General features: G+C 48.5%; 1 protein-coding gene and 1 long non-coding RNA gene across 2 annotated transcripts in view; one reads left to right on the forward strand and one right to left on the reverse strand.

The window, feature by feature from the left end:
* Positions 1 to 15,253, reverse strand: part of Gnai1 (G protein subunit alpha i1) — a 70,278-nt gene extending 55,025 nt beyond the window's left edge. Inside the window, 1 exon segment of the mRNA NM_001172953.1 lies at positions 15,136 to 15,253. Within this exon segment, the coding sequence (NP_001166424.1) occupies positions 15,136 to 15,253 (118 nt within the window).
* Positions 15,254 to 16,534: 1,281 nt separating this feature from the next.
* On the forward strand, positions 16,535 to 22,541 carry LOC106027713 (uncharacterized). The gene is made up of 2 exons (XR_010043640.1): positions 16,535 to 16,951; positions 17,034 to 22,541. It is a non-coding gene; the product is annotated as an uncharacterized LOC106027713 (long non-coding RNA).

Consider the following 22,541-nt stretch of genomic DNA (forward strand, 5'->3'; position numbering starts at 1 on the left):
TGGCCACACAGCTAAGGAAACTTTCAGATTGTGGGATACCCTCAGACATGTAATGTTAGTTACTCCGCTTGGGAAAGTCATTCATTTTAATGAAAAATCTTTCAAAATAGAACAGTAGACATTCTTTGGTAAATATAGTATATTAAGTATAATTAACTCTCTCTTTAAAAAGTCACATATTTAATTGCCTCGCAATTTTTAAAATAAATTTCACTTTTTATTTGAAATATTTTACCCCTAGATACGGAAGATATGAGATGAAACTGAATTTTATTAATCCTAGGTTATGCCTTCCCATTGGTTTCTTGTGCTTTTTCTCTTTTATTTAAGGAACTAATCACTAACTTAATGTGTATACGTGATTTAGTCTCACTTTCAAAAAATTTATTTAAATTGCTTTATTAAATGGATATCAGTTAATAGTAATGTCATAGTTAACTTTGTCTTTCAGTATATCTGACATTTTTAATTTATCCAACAGTCTACTGGCCCCAACCCCTAATGGGGAAAAATACTTTTTATCTGCAGTTGTAAATGTGTACATGAAATAACATAAGCAGGAACCTTCTTTTACAGTCAGCATAAGAGAATACGAAGAGGCAGTCACAGTATATCAAGAAGGTCAAGAAATGGAAATCAGACCAGAAGAGCTGCAGACCCAGTCCAGCCACTTACACACTCGCTATAGGCCCCGAGGCAAAAATAGCTGAACTGTTAAAATCTCGGCTTCCTGTTTTACAGGATGAGATTAAAACTACTTGCCCTATGTTACGATTTAGCCCTAGATCCCCCGCTCCCATCAAAGCCTCACAGGCTCACAGGCAGCCTTTGGGAAGTGATTAGATCATGGGGCACTGTATTCATGGGCGGGCTCACTGTCTCCCATGTGCTCTAGCTGAACATGCTGCTGGGAGGCAGGCAGGGCTGCCTGGAGGGACGAGGGGTCCCAGCCATGTGACTGGGAAGGCTGCCCCTCCCCGCCCAGCTCCTCCCTGAGCTCTGTTTCTTGCCTGCCTTGTCCTGAGCAGCTCTCCTCTGCAGACCTCTCTCCAGCCCCTTCTTGCTTGGAGCCAGCTGACTATAAACTGAAACCTCTACAGACCTGGAACAAATCTCTCTTCCCCTTAAACTGCAGTGTCTGTAGTCTCTCAGCCATGAGACAGCACCACGGACTCCCTAGTTACCCAAAACCGATGGAAATGGGGCTCACAAGAAAGCCACGCAAACAGGCATCAAGCAGAGACAACACAAAGAGAAAAATAGAGAAGTTAACGCCAAATAAACATAGAGCCCTCAGATTCTTGCTGGTGCTCCTTCAACGGCTGACGGATCCCAACAGTCACAGCTCTAAACTTGAAGGTGGGCTGCATCCCCGAACAAGTTCAAGCCCAAGTCCCAGCTGATCCTTCCCATAAGCATTCATCAGCGAATTTCCTGAGGGCAGGATTCAGGTCACAGGCACAGAGGATCCACACAAGGCTTCACACAGCCCAGGGCAGACACTAGGTGATGTGGCAATTATTGGATAATTATCTGCACTAAAAGTTGTATGTAGATTTTTTTTTCATGTATAAAAAGTAGGCCGTTGGTGGGATCACTATGAAGCTTGGAGTTCACGCTGTCTCAGAGAGGCATTTATTCTACTGAAGGTGGGTCCTTCCCAGGAAACAAGGTGTTGCAATTTCGGAAAGAGGAGGGGAGAACTGAGAACCGAAACACCTTCTGGCATTTGGCACTGGCATCCAAATGCAAAGGAATCTGCACCTGACATTACGCCCGCACAGAACCAGTGGCATTCATCAGAACTGGGCTGGTTTATAGTTTGTATCTCATTTTTCAGCTTTGTGTTTTTGTAGAACTGAAAACCATTATTTTTAGACCCAATTACACATATGCACAATTGTATCCATTTAACTGATACTAAAAAACACTTAAATCAATATTACATATCCGTAAGAAATATTGTATTAGGAATCAATATAGTACTCATTTAGAGGGGAAAAAAAAAGATTACAAACTCTGTTGGTGACCACCCATGGATAGGGCTGACCCAGATAGAGCTGGAAGGACATTTCTACAGAAGGAAGCAGGGGGTCCACCTGGGGAGGAGGCCGGGAAGACCAGGAGGGCAGTGAAGGACAGGCACGGAAACACAGGTGGAAGCCAAACCCCGGAGCTCTGGAACACCATGCTAATAATCAGCGCGACATTCTGTAAATAATCGGAACTAAGGAAGGCACCTGAGCAGTGACAGATAAGATGAAAGCTGTCATTAAGGAGGCTTTTACAGACGGAAGGGCAGAAAGCGTGTAGGCAGAGGACCAGGTAGGTAGGAGGCTGTTACAACAGAAGGACTTAGGTAACGTGGAAAGCGGAGGCTGACAGCACTGCCGATGAACAGTAAACAAGGATTAGGAAACAGGCCAACTGAGCGAGGAGCCAAAACTGACAGGAACCGGCCCACAGGACACTACGTCTGTCTGTCTATGAAATTCTCTTGCCATACAAAAATACTTTGACGATAAAGTGATGACCACAGAGGTACCCAGCGTCCTGCTTAGGAATCAGCGCATGGCAGGACCAGAGAGGGCGCTTCCTGAGCATCCTCTACACAGTGTGTGGGACTCTGAACCCAATCACATCCTAGGAAATAATCAGGAACACAGGCAACAACACAGGCATAAAATACGCTCCTCTCCACATAGAGGGAGTATAAACCGGAAGACCTCAATTCAGCATTACCATCATTATGTGCATTATGCAAGACCTGTAAAACGGATGATTATGCATCCACTAAACTGGGAATTCACAGAAAATTGTTCACGACCAATAAATACATAAGTCAAAAGCAGAGCATACAGTTACACAGGCAGTGTGAGGCTGACTAGCAGACATCAGATCAGAGAGAAATTCACACATTTATTTTCTAAATCCGTACATGCACACACAATACCCTGTAACTACAGATTCAGCATTTGAAGATGATTAACATTAGGACGAGCGGGAACAATGCCTACCATTTCTTCCTACACTCTGCTGCTGCTGCATGCTACGCGGGAGGATATTCAAACTGCATTGCGATATAGGTGACTCACATACTGGTCTGGAAACTGAGCACGTCAAAAACACAAGAGGCAACCTAAATAGAGACGCTTACTTTAAAAAGCTATCACATTACTAGTTAAAAGACAAAAAATATTTTCCGATACTAGAGACGGAAAGGATTTGGAAGCAATGCTAAGGCTGCTTGTTTTTTAATAGGCTGGCGGCCCTTTCCTTGGCTTAGCTGAGTGGATAGTGACTCTCTGTACAGTGCTCCTCGACCCTAGCTCTTTGCTCCAGGGAGGCACAAGCTGGGTGCTGAGTTCAGAGCTCAGGATGAGAGGAAATGAGTGGCTGGATGGGAACCACTGCAATGCTGTCACCCTGACAGCACCTGACCTGGAGCTCCGTGTATTGGTCTCCTGAGTTTTCCCTATGATAACAGCCCCTCTGCTAGAGACAGCTGGAGGAGTCTCCCTTCCCAGCAATAAAGATCCCCTCCTACAGTCAGAAGTGTTCTCTGCACGTCAAGCCACACCCTCAGTGAACCTGCCAATGCCCCCTGTCTATGGGGAAAATAATATACAAGCATTAATTATGAAACCAGAGAAGCAGAGATACCAAGGAAAGCAAACACTTTTCAAATGTCTCACACCCAAGGCAGCTGCAGAATTATTTCCTCTGCACAGAGGTTTTAACAGTAAGACTGCATCGAAAGATGAAGCAATCTTATACCTGCATTCAAAACTTCATTATTAGTGAAAAAAGTAACATATTCAGAGGGTTACTATCATAACAGACATCCTCTGGGCCAGGGCTTTAATGAAGGCTATTCACATATAAATGGCTAGAAACTCAAATCGTTGCAAACTAAACTGAAAATTTCCCCAAATATAAGTGATTTAAACCAAATCTTCTTTAGCACTAAACATATATAGGGTAAACATACATATATATGGGAAATATATTTGGGAATATATGACAAATTAGTCACAACTGTATATTTTTACTTCAAAAGCTCTATCAAATATGCTGGCTAACTTGGATATAAATTTATCTACATAGTATTTAATAATTAGAATTGTCATAAATCAGAACACCTCCTCTTAGCATTTGGAAGCAGATAAACCAAGCCTAGGGGTGTTCTCCTGTGACCCCAGCACTCAGGAGGCGGAGGATCCCATACTTGAGGCCAGCCTGGCCTACTGCGTGAGGATGTCTCAAGACAACAAAAAACCTGACAAAGATGACAGAAGTAACAGACACATCATCTCTAGAACACCCCTAATCCTAAAATGTTAATATTCAGCTCTCAACTGAGTTGCTCACGTGTATGAACCCACCCTAGAGCTTTCTACCTACATTCATAAGCCTCATGCTGCTTATCTGACAGATTCACCACTCAGATGCTTGAATTTTCTAAGACTTTATTTTCATGTCTGAATTTTAAAATCGCATTTGGTCACTCATGGGCCAAACATCCACATATACCCGACTACAACTCAAAATCAACCTTCATCTGTGAATGATACAAAGACAAGGTCCCGCTGATTTGTCAAAGGGAGTCACTACAAGATCGCATAAAGCATTTTCTGTCTTATTCAGAATCACATTTTATCCAGTTACTTTTTAAATCAGAGCAGAAGTTCTTTCAGAGATGACTGCTAAGACTCCAATTCCTCAGCTGTTAGCTTTGCAGGAAATTAACTCTGTAATTGTAACTCTTATGTGCACAGTATAAATTTCTGGGCCCATGACACCTTAGCTTTTGCTCTGAAACTTTTGAAACAGCTTTTGCCAAAAAGCAATAAACCTCCATAGAACAGCCCTATAAAGTGCAATCATTGGAAACAAAAGTCCCAGTAATCTGCTCCCGACACCCAGCAAGATAAATGCAACAAAGTGCCAAGAAGCTGTGTTTTAATTAAACGCACAATGAAACAGCCTTATTATTTTACATAATGGTAAATGCTCAAAGGAAGTTTTCTCTAATTGACATCAGATGCCCGAAGACTGTTTCATTCCCAAACGTTTAGCACATGCGAGCCCCAGAGTTGGCATTCCACAAATACTAGCTGAATATACAACACGCATTTCCTAAGAAGCAGGTGCCATGACTGACTCCAAAACAGCCCAACTCCAGATGGCACCCAGAGGAACAGAAGACGCTGCAGGGCACGTACGCTGGGCTTAGTCACTAACAGGCTCACATGTTGCAACTGCTTCTCACTGGGCAGTACAGAGAAGAGAAGACCATTTCTACCATCAGAATTCCCTTTTAAAAGCAATGAAACTGTGTTTATGCAACTGGATCAGAAGAGCTTAAGTGATACAAAAATAGCATGTCAATTACTTCAGGTTCAATCAACTTGAGCAGATGATTCTCTTCAGTCGCTTTGCACTTTTCAACTGCCACAGTGAGTCCAGGCTGCTGGATGCACAAACAAACCAGGTGCCTCAAAAAATAAACATTTACTCCTCACAACTCTGGAGCCTGAAAGCCCGGATCAGGGAGCCGACATGGTGCACTGCAGCCCCATCTCGAAGGCCAGAGCCTCAGATGGCATCTAAGCCCAACTGTGTTCCCACAGCCCTGTTCAGTCACTGCACTGGGAGTTAGGTCTTCACAGGCAGACTTCTGGAAAGTCACAAACACACAGTCCATGGCAGCAACTGCTGTTCATCACGTCTGACAAAGGAGCTCCATCCCACACACGACCTGATTACTACAGGGTATCGCAACCCGACCAAGATATCTGAGGAGCAAAAGACTGTACTTAAACGTTCCTGCACACACAAGGTACATAAAGGCCTGCTGTCAGTAAGTAATTAGTCACTTCTGAGGAAGCACAGCTTTTCCTGTAACGCAATGCTGCCTTTTCCCAAAATGCACAATTAAGGTAAGGCTCCCAACTCACTTCAGAAGTTTAACTACAGAAGAACAATGCGAAGCATGCTAGGCACTGCACACCTGTGTGTGCACACATGTGAACCTGTACAGCAGCAGGCGTTCTTTGCAAGGCTCTGTTCACTGATAAGATCAGGGGCGGTTCCCGAACCAGGCTGAGGCAACACTGGGAGATAAATGGGAAGCTCCAGGAAGTTCCCTCCTCTGGGATTTGCATCTCAGAGTAGGGATGGGTCTGGGCGCCGGCTCCCCAGGAGCTTGTGAGAACTGCAGCCACTGGAGGCACTGAATCAGGACCTGCCTTTTAAAACATTCTAAACTATTTCTGAGCATGTCCAAGTCTTAGTGTAAGAAGTGCAGGTTGCACACGATGAGAAGCAGGGACACAGACAAGGGCTGACGCAGAGCTGCATGCTACTTCTGAAAATTACCACTGCACTTTCTTTCTCTTTGGTGCTCCAAAGAAGCACCATGAAGAAGAAACAGACCTCCCCTCACAAGACAGAGGCAAAGAGCAGGCGAGGCTTGCTTTCCCCGCCCCCTACTACGCATCCCCAGCAAAGCCAGAGGGCCAAAGGCCTTGGACAGCAGAAGGGGTTAGGTGGGACAGTCAGGCATCTGGCTGGAGCTCTTCTCTGGGCCCAAGTTCCTCAGAGGATGAAGTGCTTGCTAGGGACAGGGAGGCCCAGGTGGGCTGAGACAGTCTCCACACAGCCTAGTGGAGAAGCCCGCACATTTTGAGCTCCCCTCTGCCCGCACCTGAGCAGCTCTGCACCGAGGACAAGGTCTCATGCACAATAGGACAGCACTGATCACCCAGGTGGTGCTCCCTGGAGAGTACAGTGACAGCAAGGCCACCATGTCCCAGAGGGAGAAGGCAGGGCCTGGACAGCAAGAGAAGTGGCCCTGCCAACACCAGAGGAGTGACAGTGGCGGGAGAAGCCTGCTCAGACTTCAGCCAGGGGTGCCGGCCCAGGAAGCAAGCTGGCTCCCCTTGCTGTGCACTGTGAATGTCAACGAGGAGCCTCAAAGGGTATAGGGTGAGGGTGACAGCTGGCGCTGCACCAGGGGACACCACTCCTCAGTCCTGCACCCCTCCTGACCAGCACCAGGACCAGGGCACTAACACTGCTGGAAACAAAGGATCCAGAACATGCACTGTACTCTACCGCTTCACTCACAAAGTCACAACAGTTTTCTGCTCATGCAATAGTTTCGCTCCCCCAAACATGTACTACAGACTACATAAGTAAATTGTTACCAGTTGCTCATGGTCTGTGCTTCTCCAAAAGGCAAGGCACCTCCTGATAACTCTGGAGTTTTACTAGTAATTGCCTGAGCCAACAAAACCACTTCAGAAAGATTTCAAAGTTTGTGGGATGTAATCATGAATTTCCTTGAAAAGATGCTTATTCTTCTGAATCAGCTTCAATAACGCTTCACCATTTACACGATCGCTTTGTTTTACTTGCAGGAAAGCTAAAATGAAATGCTGCAAGAAACCGCTGCATTTATTCTAACAGTGAGTAATAAAATGGAAAGAAAATTACTTTTAAATCACAAGTCGTCCTTGCCTCAAGTTCTCTCTCTACAGAATTTCTAACATAGCTCGGTGCTTACCTGCTCTAGTCCCATTAAGGAAGCTCTTGTGCGAAATCCAAATTCCACAAGGCAGCAAGGGTGGGATTGAAAGCCAGTAATTAAAATTGATTTTGCAGTTCTTGAAGTCTGCTATATACACACCCTTGCTTAACGGGGCAAGAAAAGGATTACTGTCTGGGGCCACACAGGACCGCACTGCAAGGCAGTGCTGATCTAAAGAGTCTCTGGGTATTTATAATAACAGCTTATACGTATTAAGAACGTGTCTTAAGCTTTTCAGTGCATGAGCTTACTTGTTGCAAGCTGTATGAAGTAGATGCTTTTATTATCCGGCACTGATAGAAAAGAAAACTGAAGCTTAAAGAAGTCAGGTAACTTCAAGATCCTAAGAAAATCATTTTGCAAGCAGAGCTGGAAGTCAACCGCTCTGCTCTGTCCTATCAGGAGTATCGCTACAGTGCCAAGGATGGCTTGGTGGGATAATCTCCCCTAACGTGCGGAGATTGGAAGAAAACGGCTTTCACAGATCAGAGAGTCTTTCAAACCAGTAGTTTCCATACAACACAGAGCTTGCAGCCAGTGAGGATCAAACTGTAAGCTCGGAAACAGGGAGCAGAGGTGTAACCATGCCTCCTCCAGCTCAGTCCTCAGGACCAGCAAGCTGAGTCGCCACCAGGGCCACGAGTCCCGGGTATCTGTTACCATTCTACTTCTTCCCTACCCCCACTATAGTTTCCCATGTACACTGTAAACTCTCATAAAAATTTGGTAGGCTTAAGGCATAACTTGACACCAAAGGCATAAATATACTGTAAGAAATAATTACCCTGACAGCTCTCACAACATGAGGATAGGCAGGGCCCACAGAACAGGTTGGGCAGGACATTCCTGGGGCCCTGCTGGTTCTGCAAAGCCAAGGTCACCCACTATCACATCATCCTTGTGACACGTGTAGTTGCAGGAATATATTCTAGGCCTCCCTGGATTAATGTCCCCATTTGAAGAAAGTGTTGAAATGTGAAATACCAGTGCAATAATACTCTTGAAAACAAAGTATTCAGGACATGTAAATATAAAAATCACGTTCTTCTCTACCACTTAGTTCAGTCACAATACTTTTCTGATCATGCAGTAAGAATCCCCCCCCCAATAAATTGAATTTTCAAACTGTGTGAGGAGGTTTTACTCTAACTAGCAAGATGTAAAAAGGGAAAAATGTGAGCTAGAATTCACTCAGCTTACACATGGTACAAACAAGATGTATAGATTATTTCTCTTGGGAGGGCCACTAGCCAAAATAAACACAGCCTGCATTACCCATCCTTTAACCAGCATTTAAGAAAAGGCTATCGGATGATGTCTCCTCAGACACATGTCCTCCGGGATTCCTGCTCTAATGGAGATTACCTCAGAGACAGGTGACAATTAGAAAAAGTAAGTGCACAGGAAGAATTCAGTGTGATGTAATTAGGAATGAGAGGAAGAGTCATTTAGTCTGGATGATCAGGAAAAACTTCCCAGAAGGGGTGATAAAGGAGACGCCTACTCTTCACGCGATGGCCTGAGCAGGGAGTACCAGCCCCGGGCAGCTGACCGTTGCCCCAGTTACCTACATGATGAAGGAGAGGGAAACCTAAATTACAACTGCTAGGCACTCTCTAAAGGTGTATACGAGCTACCGGTGAAGAAACCTGCCACTACCTAAAAACTGTAGAAACGGCCTTGGAATTGGGAAACAGGCGTGGGATGCAAGAAGCTTGAAGAACATGACAGAAATTTAACCTATATGACCACATTTCTCACACAGCGAAGGCTCAAAAGGAAGTGAGAAATATGGTGGACAAGATACATCTCATCTTAGAAAATACCTAAATTATCGTGGAGACACTTTCAGCATGTTGCAGGTAAGGACTTGAGAGCCAGTGTACATTTATTAAAAACTACAGGGAAGAGAGCCCTGGTTACACAGAAGCACAAGGCTCAAAGGATGCCTTGCACTGAAAAAGAAAGCAAGTCCTCTCAGCTCTGACCTTGGGTGTTTAGAAGGCGTGACTGCCAAGCAAAGGCATGGGCTGCTTTTATGAAATGATGCTGTCAGCTCTCCAAAATTCTATGAGAAAGAAGTAGGCTTAGAAACTACCAACTCCAAATGTGTACAGCTTCACTAGAAAGGAAGGGTGACCCAGGGGCACTGTCCAGTGCCCCAGAGGCGCAGCTCAGAGGCAAAGAGGCCTTTGAAAGCCACCGGAGTTTTCAAAGTGCTTGAAACTGATACTGCCTTTTCGTTTTCATTATAGCCAATAACCTGTGCCTGACTTACTATTGTTTTCTGGGAACAGATAACTTGTTTTTCAGTTTTTTGGGTTCACAAATAAAGATTTATCCCAGTACTGTTTACACCTGGGATCTCACCCATTCCTGAGCTGGATCCTGAGCTCTGGAATTTGAGTTGGTGCTGTAATGGGTGGAGGAGACGGAGGATGCTGGAGGTGTGAATGCATTTCCATGCAGAACTGACTGCACTCTGGGAGAACAGGGTTAGCAGAATGGCCGTCCTCAGAGAGACACCGCCCCATCCCTGAAACCTGTGACTATGTCCCCTTCCACGCTAAGAGGGATGTGGTCACATACAAGACAGCCAAGGATCTTGACCAGGGCCGCCATGCTGAAAGATGGGGGTAGGCCTAAGGCAGCCACAAGGTCCCCCTAAGAGATGCAAGAGGACTTCTAGAGGCCACTGCTGGCTTTGACAATGGAGAAAGGGATCAGAAGCTATGAACACAACCTCTGACTAGGTGGCAAAGACAAGGCTAGAGATGGTAATTCCAGGAGAAAAGAGGCCTGGTCCCCTTTTTAAAGGACCACTGACTTTCTAGAGTGTATGGCAATGAATTCTATGCCATTTGAAGCCACTGTGTAAAGATAATAAACATTCACTGTAAAATGATTTTGCTCTCGTTCTGTTAGGGATGTAATTAGCATGCAACAGATTAAGAGACAAAGCAGCCCGAGCGGTCCCCCGTGGGCTCCATGCCACCTGGGATGAGGACTTCCACATGTCACACTCACAGCGGCCACACACTGGGGACAGGCGAGCCAGGACATGTGGTCAGGAAATATGTGACCCTGGAGCCTACCCTCTCCAGTCCTCTCCGACAGATCTGCTGCATCCTGAATTTCCTTAAGGCAGGGAGGAGTATGTAGCAGAACAAAAATGAAGACCACGGCTAGAGACTGAATTTTTGTGTAAAAAAATTACAACCATTTTTTTATCAGATTTAGTAACATCTATTAAATTCTAATAAACATAGCAGCAAAATATGAAACCGAAGTGTCGGCTTTTAAATACCAACGGTGTACTTTTGGTCATCACCAAATTTTTGCATTCCTTTGTAGAAATACTGTGTAGCTGGGCAGCCCTGAAAACAAACATGGCCAAGCTGAAGGCCGGGTTTCAGTGAGACAGTGTCACATGATTTAAGACATATTTTCTACCCGACAAAGCAGAAGGGGAGCAAACAGCACAAAGAAAACCGTAAGGATTCTTCCCTTAAGGTGCTCACGGGACAGCGAAATGAGCAGAGTGAGAGGCCACACCTTAGAAACCAGCGCAGACAGCATTAATGGCAGTTATGTGCCTGCTCCAGCTGGGGAAGGACGTACCGGGGTGAGCATCTAAGGACGGAAGCCAGCAGGCCTAGAGACAGCTCTTAAGGAGTCTTGACCACGCAAGCAGCATGAGACTCAGGGCAGAAAGCACAGAAGCAAGCGCCTCCTGAGACCGGAGGTCAGAAGAGGGAGAGACAGAGGCGGGAGCCAGAGTGATGGAGAATGGAGAGCAGAGCACACCCAGGGACCGGCACGTTCTAGGTGGGCTGTCCTGTCCCACCACCTGTGGCTTCCACTGCGGCCACTGGGCGGAAGAGGCAGGCCAGCCAGGGAGACCCAGACGACCCGGTCCTTTTATTCAAGGAAACGGACTTTCTGATACCTTAGCTTCCGAGCCAATTTTAAGAAAGGTAACTAAAGCAAAGCAAAATTAAGAATGCCGGATAGCTCAACTGGGGAAGTCACAGGACAAGTTCAAAGGCAGCAAAAAGGTGAGTATGGCAAGCAGCTGCGGGAAAACAACCAACTGCCCACCTCCTTTCTCCCAACTCTGTAACATTTAAACTGAGCTACAAAAAGAGACACTGGTAGGGACTTCTTCCCGCAGAGAGAGGTCTCTGGAGGGAAGGGTCATAATGTGAGATAAACGGAAAGAAAGCGCCGAGGTTTGGGGTGAAATTCTATTTCAAAACTAATTCACAAAAATTAGACTTTTCTGTAATCTAACTCCTTCTAGCTGGGAAAATCATAGTGAATGAGCACCAGAGGTACACTAATGTCTGACTGAAAAGCAGCAGGCTTATGGCACTGACTTTACGCAGATGATAAATCACAGCATCTTCAGAGATTAACAAAAGATAAATTCCAGGGAAATCACTAGCCACACACTGACAGAAAGATAACTCTTCTTATTACTGTTTTTCATTAAAGTAGGTTTCTTCACTTCAATTATTCCAATACCAAAGCCTATAAATCAAAATCTGAAAATCTCAAATCACCCAAACCCTGACCTAAAATTCCTTTAGGTCACTGAAAAGATGAAGTCTGAGGTGGCAAACCTTTTATTTTTGTTTTTTATTTTTTTTGTATTTTTTGTACTGGTACCAGGGATCAAACTCACGACCACAGTCTTGCAAGGCAGGTGCTTATGCCGCTGTGCTAAGTCTCCAGCCCCTAGCTGGCAATCATTTTAGGGCTTTCAATGACACAAAGGGCCCACTGTGCACACATGCCATAGGCTCCCCACTTTGGGGTTAGGTCTTCTTGTTAGGGCCTAATTCACTGCAGCTAACTAGGATGGCAAAATGCCTATGATTTAAAGCAAATATATTAGATACCCAGAGCCAAAAGTCTACTAAGGATGCAAATCTCATATGTGAGTCTCTCAGCCCAGATGTCTAAAAAGACAACACATTCATAATTTAATTTAAATTAATGGAAATGGGGGCTGGGGATTTAGCTCAGCGGCATAAGCGCCTGCTTTGCAAGCAGGCAGTCATGAGTTCGATCCCTGGTACCGATAAAAAGGAAAAAGACAAATAATAAATAAATTAATTAATTAATGGAAATGCAACATAACAGGCTATTTAACAGACTGACTTCTGTGTACTCTGGAAATGTTCAGCCTTCAACGAATTCAAAGAAATCATTTGAGGAGCACACAAAGGACCGTGCAGGAGGAAGAACCGGAGGTGTCCAGAGGGGCTCCTGGCTCTTAGACCGCATTTTCCCTGTCTAGCTGATGCAGTTGTCACATCCAGAATGGAAGACTTCCCTGAGCTACGCAAGCAGGCTGTACACACCCAAAAAGAAACCAAGGTTCACAGTCAAATTAGTGGGGAAAAATAGTTTCCACGCATTCCAAGACTTCAGCTCTGTGACCTGGTCGCACCTGTGCTCCGCTTAGAGAAGGGTGGTGAGGGCACTCTGGGGACGGGCAGCTGTGCTGAGGTCCTAGAACAGCCAGGAGCCTGGGAGACAGCGAGGGGTGTGGCCCAGTGTCTATCCAGAGAAGGGATGGATGGAAAAGCCCAAGTCCCAGCTAGAAAAAGTCAAAGCAATTCAGTGACGGGAAGGTTTAAAGAGAAAATCATTTTGGAATTGTTCTAATGTCACTGGCATGAAGAAACAAGAATTCCATAATTTCTTCTGCAAACAAGGACCTAGGACTCCTCACCCAGCACAGAGGACTGCCTCCCGAGGGCCAGCTTTGCTTCTATACTACACAAGCAGTGACATCCAATTGTCCACCTGGAAGAGTAATTTTCAACAGAGGTTACATGTTTGGCCCCAGGGGACACAGTGAGATTTCTGAGGGTCACAGGTGGCAGGGTAGGGGCCACCATCTAGGGGGCAGGGCATCAACCCAGGCAGGACCCCCCCCCCACCTGCCCTGCCAAGAATTGCCAGTCCAAAGGCCAAGAGTGCTGGTTAACAAACGCTGACCCTTCGGCTCCCAGTGGAAGCAAAACCTACTTTTCAAGAGAGCAATCCTACAGGGAACTCCTCCTTTCCCTGCTAACCCAGGTGGGGGCTGGCTTCAACCGGGGGTCACATGGAAATGAACCAGGATGACGAATGCCACCCAGCAGGGGGGCAGGGCAACTACTGGCAAAGAACTGTTCACCCTGCTCCTGTCTGGAGCCTTCATTTTTGTATCGAGAACATGCACTTCCCTACAGGAGCCCGCACCTGGCCCTGAATCAAGTCTCGTGCCTTCCGTGGCCCATACCCTGACAACACCCAGCCTCCTCAAGACATAGTATTTCTTCCCAAAGCCAAGACTGAGGCGGAGAGTATTTAGTATTAAGACATCTTTATGCCACAGGCTGTGGAGGGTGTAAAAAGCCACCTGGATCTTTCAGATGCTAAGTTATTCCTTAGTTGGCTTACAAAATGACTCAGGTCATTATTACTTTTAGTCATGCCAAGTTTGCTTCTTCTAAGCCTACTCGCATTGGAGAAGGTTAAAAAAAAAAAAAAACCACCATTTTTCTGCAGTCATTAAACCAATGCAACAACAGACGCTGGTTGAAAACAGGCTCCTGCAGGTGTGATCCGGTTTCTTTTCTGGTTATCACCGTTAGGAAAGCGCAAATGCAGGCTGGAAGGAATCATCTACCTAAACACCTAAGGGTCTTGGAGGAAAGCATGAGAACAAAAGGGAAGCGCCGGAACCCCGGGGCTCCACGGCGTCTGCTGTCAGCATCTTTCCTCCCAGCGCACGACTCAGTCAACACCCCAAGGATCTCCAGCTGTCCACATTTTCCCGGTGCACCCCTCAGTCAAAGCCTGCGCTCCTCGTCTTTCCTTCCGCTTCCAGCAACGACTCGGGTTCAGGTAAGAGAACATCGTCCAGAAATAACGCACGCGGCGTGGGGCCGGCGAGCACGAGCACAGAGACAGCGGTGCGCGGGTCTCTGCATCCCAGAGACCCTTGAAGCTCTCGCCGCGCGGTCACGAGCACCCCAACTTCGCGGTGCGCCCACTCAGGGGGAACAAAGCCCGGCGCAGCCCGTTCGGCTCCCCGACATGGGTGAACGCAGAAAGCACCGCCGTGGGCGTGGACGGGGACACGTCGCAGCCCCAGGAGACCGGTCAAGGCGCACCGGGCGTGGTACCAGGAGGTCCCCGCGTCCTCGGGTCTCCGATCACCTCCATCTCTGCCTGCACAGCCGACCTAAACTTCGAGGGCCCGGGTGCACCAGAGGCGCCGGCCCAAAGGGTCAGGCGGAAGCCGCCCGCCCAGAATCGCGGGGACTCCAGGGAGCCCAGGGACCCCGGGGGTGCACAGGGACCGGGAGATGAGCGCAGGCCAGGGGAGAGCGCAAGGACTTCGGGGCGCACAGTTACCAAGGAGCCGCGGGGCCCGGCTGACGCGGGGACCTCGGGGCGCCCAGGGACCCGAGGGGAGCGCGGGAAGCCCGGGGGACCCGCCCCGGCCCAACCGTGTCCGCGCGGCCCGGCCGGCTCACCGAGCAGCAGCAGCTTGACCTCGCGCGCCGCCTTCTCGCCGTCCTCGCGCAGGTTGCGGTCGATCATCTTGCTGCGCTCCACGGCCGCCTTGTCCTCGGCGCTCAGCGTGCAGCCCATGGTGCCGGCTCCGGCTCCGGCTCCGGCTCCGGCCCGCCCGTGCGGCGCCCAGGTCCGGCCAGGCGCGCTCTGCGGAGCGGCGAGCACCCGCGCCCGGGCCCCGAGCCGAGCCGGCGCGCGGCACCGCCCGGCCCGACCGCGTCCGCGCGCCCCGCCCCACCCCGCCCCGCCTCGCCGCCCCGCCCCCCGCGACCACTCCGCGCGCCCGCGCGCCCCGACCCCCGCGCGCCCCCTGCCGTCTAAGCCCGCGCGTGGCGGCGCCGGGGGCCGCGGGTGCGTGGATCGGGGCGCCGCGCGAGGCCGGGCGGGGAGCGGGGCCCGGGGCCGCTTCCTGCGCCTCCCTCCTCCCCGGCGCCCCTGCGTGCGGCCGCTCGACCTTTTGTTTCCGACTCGGCCCAGCACGTTTGGAGGGATTTCTTCCCGAGCTTAGCAAACGTGAGACAAAGGACGCGAGAGTCTGTTTGAAAACGACGAGAGCAGCACAACGCAGCCGCGTGAACAAGTCTGCGCCACCGCCGGGGCGGCTCGGCTGCGGGGCGCACGGGGCTCCACGCGGAGCAGCCCCCTCTGCCGCTGCTGAGACCCGGTCCCTTCCCCGGGCACGCTGCAGACCCACCCCCCTCCCCCGCTTAAATGCTGACGGGCGAGAAGATGCAGCCGTTGGCAAAGAAAACACTGCGCCTGTGGTGTATTGAGAAGTGGGAGATTGCTCTTTGGTTTCCACCTGGAAGTCTCTTTTTTTTTTAATAAAAGTCCTTTGACAGGACTGGGCTTGAGATCCCTGAGAAGGTGGGACCAGACCAAGCTGGTGACAGGCAGAAACAGCCGGACCAGGCCTGATGTGGTCAGGCCCTCTTTCTGGGAATGTGCCTTTTCCTGTTCTCCTGCTAGGGTCAAACTGCTGGACTCACCAGATGCAGTTTAAGGACTGACTCAACCTTTCCTACTAAGGCCCCTCACAATAAACAACAGCAGAGAGCTTCCGCGCGGTGATCACTGTGGACCCTCTGTGATTCCTGGCATCCCGGCTGGGTCCTTAGGGACCGCCACGTCAGCACGGTGTTGGGGTGCTCAGCTTTGTCGCCATCATGTCCTCTTAAGTCATAGTCTGCCCTAGAAGTTTCCAGGTCAGTCATGGTTGTCATGGAGACCCCTACAGAACATACTGGGAGGGAAAGTTGTGGCCGAATTGCATAGGTGACTCCTGTCATGTGACAAGCTTGTCAAGTAGGTGAGTTAAAATGCAGAGAAGGGTAAGAAGTGTAAATCGGCCATGCACGTGGCAAACCTAGTAGTGGGGTGGTGGACGTGGGAGGGTGACCCAGGAGGGAAAGGCCTGGTGAAACACAGGGGAGAAGGTCGCAGGGTGGTCAGTGGGGGCTTCCGAGGGCCGGGGATAGGTCAGCGTGGGCCGCCTGACCACGCTGGATGGCGTGAGCCGCTTGGATGCCCAGAGGTGTAAGGTGAGGAGCTCCTCCGGGCTCTCCCCGGCCACCTTCTCGCTGTGTCCTCGCAGGACTTCTGCAGAGGGATTTGGAGAGTCCTACATGGTCCGGCTAGATCAGACATCCCTTGCAGGAGGGCTCTAAGCAAGAGAGGCACAGGGAAGATAGCAGTGATTTGTCACGGGACTGGAGTTTGGCTGTACTGACCGCCAGGCATTTTGGGACAAGCTGTAGTAGGGCTTTAAACAGGAAGGTAAGAGTCAGACTCCTTGCTGTGAGTACGGAGTGTCCCTCAATTCCCTGAGCTGAGTGACAGGGGAGTTTTTGCTTTTCAGAGATCTCCCACCACCATGTGGAAAGCAGATGTGTCACGGAGAAGTGGAACCCACTTGTGAGGAGTAAGAGATTTCGGACTAATCGCTTGCATAAGTACCACGCTGCAAAATGCAATTCCACAGCTGTGTCAAGGGTGTGGGGCAGAGTCTGCTGGATACAGGGAAGGAGGTTACAAACGACAGAGGTTAAAGCACGCTACTTCGGAGCACTGTTTTCTTCCTTCTCCACATCATGTGTTTAACTATTTTATTGAGATTTAAATCATGGGGCCTAGGAATATAGCAGGGTAAGCCCCTGCCTGGCAGGTGCAAGTTCCTGAGTTCAATCCCCAGTACCCCTCCCCTTAAAAGATTTAAACCACGGACCATAGAACTTACCCCCTGGAAATGAACAGCTCAGTGGCTTTGAGGAGATACACAGGGCTGTGGAATCACAATTGTAATCCACTGTCAAATGTTTTCAGCACCCCAAATAAAAACCCTGCCTCCATCAGCTGACCTCAGTCCCCATGGGAGTCCCTCTTTTCCCCTGCCCTGAACAACCAACCGTTGCTGTATGCCCCCCCCCCCGCCAGTTACACATTCTTGACATTTTATATAGAAGAATTGGCCTCATACAGTCTTTTGTAACTGACTGCTTTCATTTAATATGAGGTTTTCAAGATGTACCCATGTTGCCGCATGTCTCTTCATTTCTTTTTATTGCTCAATAATTCTGAGCCTTCTGCTTGGTGAATTGGCCACATATGTTGAGAGAAACGAACACAGTCACTAGGAAGCATCGGGTTTTAAATGAACTCTAAATTGCATCACAAAGAATGATTGGAGAAACAGGAAGTATTTAACAGAATAAGCACATATCGGTCTGGCCACAAGGTAGTCTATTTGGGGGGGGGGACACTGCTACTGCAAATGAAACTTTACCTTGGTGTGAGGAAAAACGGTGTATATTTCCCATGCAAGGATACAGGAGACTGCACATCCTCTGTGCTCTCCGAATATGAGTATCTAGGCTGGAGGAGCTCATGCTGGGCTTGGTCTAGAGAGGGTGAACCTCTAGGATCTCTTCCAACCTGCAGCTCCTGGATGCCTCAGAAGGCAAACAGCGCTGTGTCGGCACCGAGACAACGTGGAAACTCCTGCCTTCCAACACTTCTACTCACAGAAATGAGCAAAAGCAGAGGCGGAGAGTCCGCTGAGGTCCCTGGCCTTGATGTTTTCATAGATTTGTGTGAGGATGAGGAGGGACATGGAGGAAAGACACCAAGTCAGGAGAGCTGGGAGTGCGTGGAGAGAGAGGACAGAAAGGAGGGAGAGAGTGGCCAGAAGGGCAGCCTGAGACTGCGGCCAGTGTGGACTGTGGTCGTGACCTCTCCATACTACGTTCATTGTGGTTTTTCCCTTCAAAACGCGAGGAAGGAGTTCACGGGGGCAAGACAGGAATATTTATGAGGCTGCAGGAGGCAGCGTGACGTTCGTGCTGTCACATTCTGGGACAAACGTCCTAAGGCAATACCATTTTCACTATCGATGCACTGAGATTCTAGACAGTAGAAACAAAGAGCGGTTGAGTTAGCACTAAGGGACCCTCCCACGAGCAGCACTGCAGGCAAGCAGGTCCCAGCGGTGTGGCACAGATGTCCTGCGAAAGCCATGGCACAGCAGGGCCACACCTTCTCAGGGGTGCCCGAGCCCCAAGAGGCTGCAGCTCCCGGAGAAGCACGTGGAATTGGACATTTTGTGTCCTGACAGATGCTACACTAGAGGGAATATTCAGTCCTGGCCCTGTAGAAGGTCAAACAAACATGGAGAAAACTGAGCAGCGATACCAAGCGACAGGTAAGACTTCAAATAAGTGTGAATTTGATGTCTCGATCTGCGGATGACTTTGGGAGACTTAATTTCCTGACGAATCAAGGACGGCTTCAAGCACTGTCCACGAGCCAGGGTGCAGGGAAGACTAGCGCCACAGATAAATAAAGCAAAGGAAAAAGGGAAAGAAGACATCACGGGATCCTGAATACATCAAGAGAGAACCAGAAAAAGAACTGGTGGGTATGATATGGCAGGGTCAAGAATCGAGGCCAGCCATCAGGTGACTTTGGAGTTTTTCACCTACATACCTGTCTCTGAAAGTCCTTTTAGCCTCCAGTTGCAATATCCCTAAGGATACCTACGAGTGTGCTGAATTAGATCATTCACGGGGCCCCAGTAATTCCCAACTTCTATGAGTCTATCATTTGAACAAAACAAGATGGTCGATCAATAAAACAAAGCATTTAATATATTCTTATGAGCTACAAGAAAGTCTTTCCACGGCTGTCCCCCAAATTTGGGCACCAGGGACCTGTTAGGTAGAAGCCAGTTTTTTCGTGGACCAGAGGGCAAGGGGGTAGACTGGGGTTGAATCAAAGGAGCTTGCAATCTAGATGCCTGGAGTGTGCGCTTCACAGTGGGGTTCAGGCGCCTGTGAGAAGCTGGGGCTCCAGGGGTGACGGCAGGCACCAGGCACAGTAAATACAGGGGCAGCTTCGCTCACTGCCTGCTGCTCACCTCCGGCTGTGCAGCCCTAGTGCTGCGGGGACCCTGCCCCGCCACACAGGAGCAGGGAGGAAGGAGACCCAGAGCTGCAGAAGCCAAGTGCAGACTCGGATGCTAGCAGACTGTGTGGTAGACACATGGGCAGGCAGATGGGGAGCTGGCTTCTGTCGCCGCTTGGTTTCTTCCCGAGCATTCTGCAGGACAGGGAGAGGGATTTCATGGCACTGAGAAAGGACACGCTTTCCAGCCCTTCCCCCACCCTGCTCCTCTCACTCCTGCCAGCTCATGGCCACCTTCTCTTCCACCCCAGGAGACCATCGTCTGTTGGCCACTTGCCTTTTCCCCATCCTTTGTGCCATCCTGTGCTGGTTTCCCTCCTCTCCTGTGCTCCCCCTGTCTGGCAGGGTGCTCATCCCGGGCACGGCCCCTCGAGGACCCTCCACATTGACTCCCCTGGCACAGCCATGAAGCCGCCCAGCCCGGCCCGTGTCTGCCTCTCTGCTCTGCTCACCTGGAGGAAAGCACAGCCGTCCATCCACAAGCCACGCCACTGTAAGTCCAGGTCAAAACTTAAATCATTGTGGATCTTTCCTTTCCCCCTAACACCTGTGTGTTTGATTTGTGTTCCTCCAAATATACCCATTCTATTCATCACACCCTCATTCAAGGTGTCCATGGAACACTGTCACAGCTGCTGTCTGCACCTTCCGCTAAACAGCCATAGTCTAAAGATACCTAGGTATCTGTTCACTTTCCATCCTCATGGAAAGTTCTTCCAACATCCCACAGGCTGTGCCCGGCTCCCCATCATCTCTTTCCTACCCATATCATTTCCTGCCATTCTTTTCCTTGTTCTGCTTGGTCAGCCTCGTGGACCTTTGGGCTCATCCCTGCCCTGCCAAGCACACTGGGTAACAGCGTCTCCCTGCTTACGTTCCACCTGCCTAAGACACTATTCAGCTATGTGACTGACTTTCACCTTCATTTCATTCAAATCTCAGCTCAAAAATGTCACTTTGTCAGAGAGGTATGTTCTCTATCCACCCACACATCACTCTTTATTCTTTTACTATGCCCTGTAATTTCTATATAACACTTCTAATATAGTATATATTTTTTGATTCCCTGTCTTTTCTCGCTTGAATATAAACTCACAGCAGCAGAGACCTTGCCTGCTTTGTCCACTATTTTGTGTCAAATACCTAGAACATTAGAATCTATAGCAAATGATTGGAAAGCAGGCACCGGACTGAGAGTGCAAATGTAGCCTTCTAAATCCATAAACCCTGAAGACTTATTGTGAGCCAGGATCTGTTCCTAGCACTGAATCGAGACCATCATGCTAAGTGAAATAAATTGAACCCACGAGCTTAACTGTCATGTGGTTTATCTTCTATGAGAAATGCAAATTATAAATAAAGGGCAAAATATAAGATAGATAACAGTAAGGAGGAGATAGATCTTTCCACTGGAGGGGAATCAAGAGATGGAGTGGGGATGGGAGAGGAAGGGATGAAAAATAGAATTAAGAAGTGTTGTGTCCCTGAACCAGCTCTACAAGGAACACAAACACATACTGATGATACAAAAAAAAAAAAAAAAAAAAAAAAAAAGATGGATTTCACTGAAGTGGAATCGGCAGGAGTGATAGGAGTGATAGGAGGGAGACAAATAAATCTATAAGTAGATCAATTAAATGGGATAAAATAAAAAGAGTTTTAAGTGCGAGAAAGATGAAAAACAGAATGTTTCATTAGAGAGTGCACCAGCCCAGGGCTTTTGAGAAGTAGATTCCAGAATGGAATTAGATGTGATTCTGACTTGTTTGGGGATGGGCTGTGAAGCACAGAGGAGAAGGTGTGCAAGAGTAGGTGGCCCATCGAGGGGGAAAGAGGAAGGTTAGTATGGGAAGAGCCTCAGTCAGCGGTGCCTCTCTGAGTGCATCCCAGCCAGGCCCTCCCGGACCAGACCGCTGTGCAGTTGGGCTCCAGTGAGAATTTGTCCTCCAAGCAGGCCTGCGATGGGCAGAGATGGAGAAAGTAGGCTGGTCTAGTATCCCACCAGCTCAGTCTTAGGTTGGGGCAGCCAAGGAGTGAGCACCACAGTGGACTGAAGGGCCCAGCTGGTGACAATCCACCAAGAAGGCTCCCTTAGACAGTGCTCTGAGCAACGCACTTGGCTGACAAGTGGGAGCTTGGACTTTTACAGTGGGAGGGTCAGTGGCGTTTTCCACAGAGAAATGGATGATAAGAAATTGGATTTGGGAGCAAAGGTCCAATCTCTTTTGTAAGCAGAATATAATTGCAAAATCCCTAGAGTAGATGTGAGGTTAGTTTGCTGCAACAATCCAAGTTCATCTAATACCATACAGTAATGAGATGCAAAAGGGAGGACCTAGGAGAGGACAAGCTGCAGAATAGGCAAGGGCCAGATTTCTGTAGAGCTGGGTGGGCACAATAGAGTGGATTTATCTTCAAGTCACTCTGCATTTATTCTCAATGACACGTGTGCCAATTTCCTCTGTAATCTGGAGACACCGGAAGTGCCGCCATGATTTAATAACCGAGGAGTGATGCAGTTCCGGTACCTCGTGGACTCCGCAGTGCTGCTGGCTTTCTGCTTTCTGAGATTAAAGACTAAGAAAAATAGGAGAGAGAAGGCGATGAAAGGTGGAGGGGACAGCTGGGCCTTTGGGGCCAAGAGGAGGACTGTGGCTAAAATCCCAAGGGGAGAAACTGCTTTCTTCTCCAATTCATGATAAAGCTTCCACTTGTCGCCTGATGGGTGATGATAACATTTTATGTATATTTTTGTGATTCCCATCTGTCTTGTTTTTTCGTGATTCTCATGCTTCCTACTTAAAAAAAGAAAAGTCTAGGAATAAGGACATGTCTTCCCTCGTCCCAGTGTGTTTGACAATGCCAAAATTTCTGAAGTTCTATTTTAATAAAGGATCAAAAGCCCTGG

The sequence above is a fragment of the Cavia porcellus genome, unplaced genomic scaffold, assembly GCF_034190915.1.
Source record: "Cavia porcellus strain 051 isolate PalLab524CR breed Dunkin Hartley unplaced genomic scaffold, mCavPor4.1 scaffold_2, whole genome shotgun sequence".
Classification (NCBI taxonomy): Eukaryota; Metazoa; Chordata; class Mammalia; order Rodentia; family Caviidae; genus Cavia; species Cavia porcellus.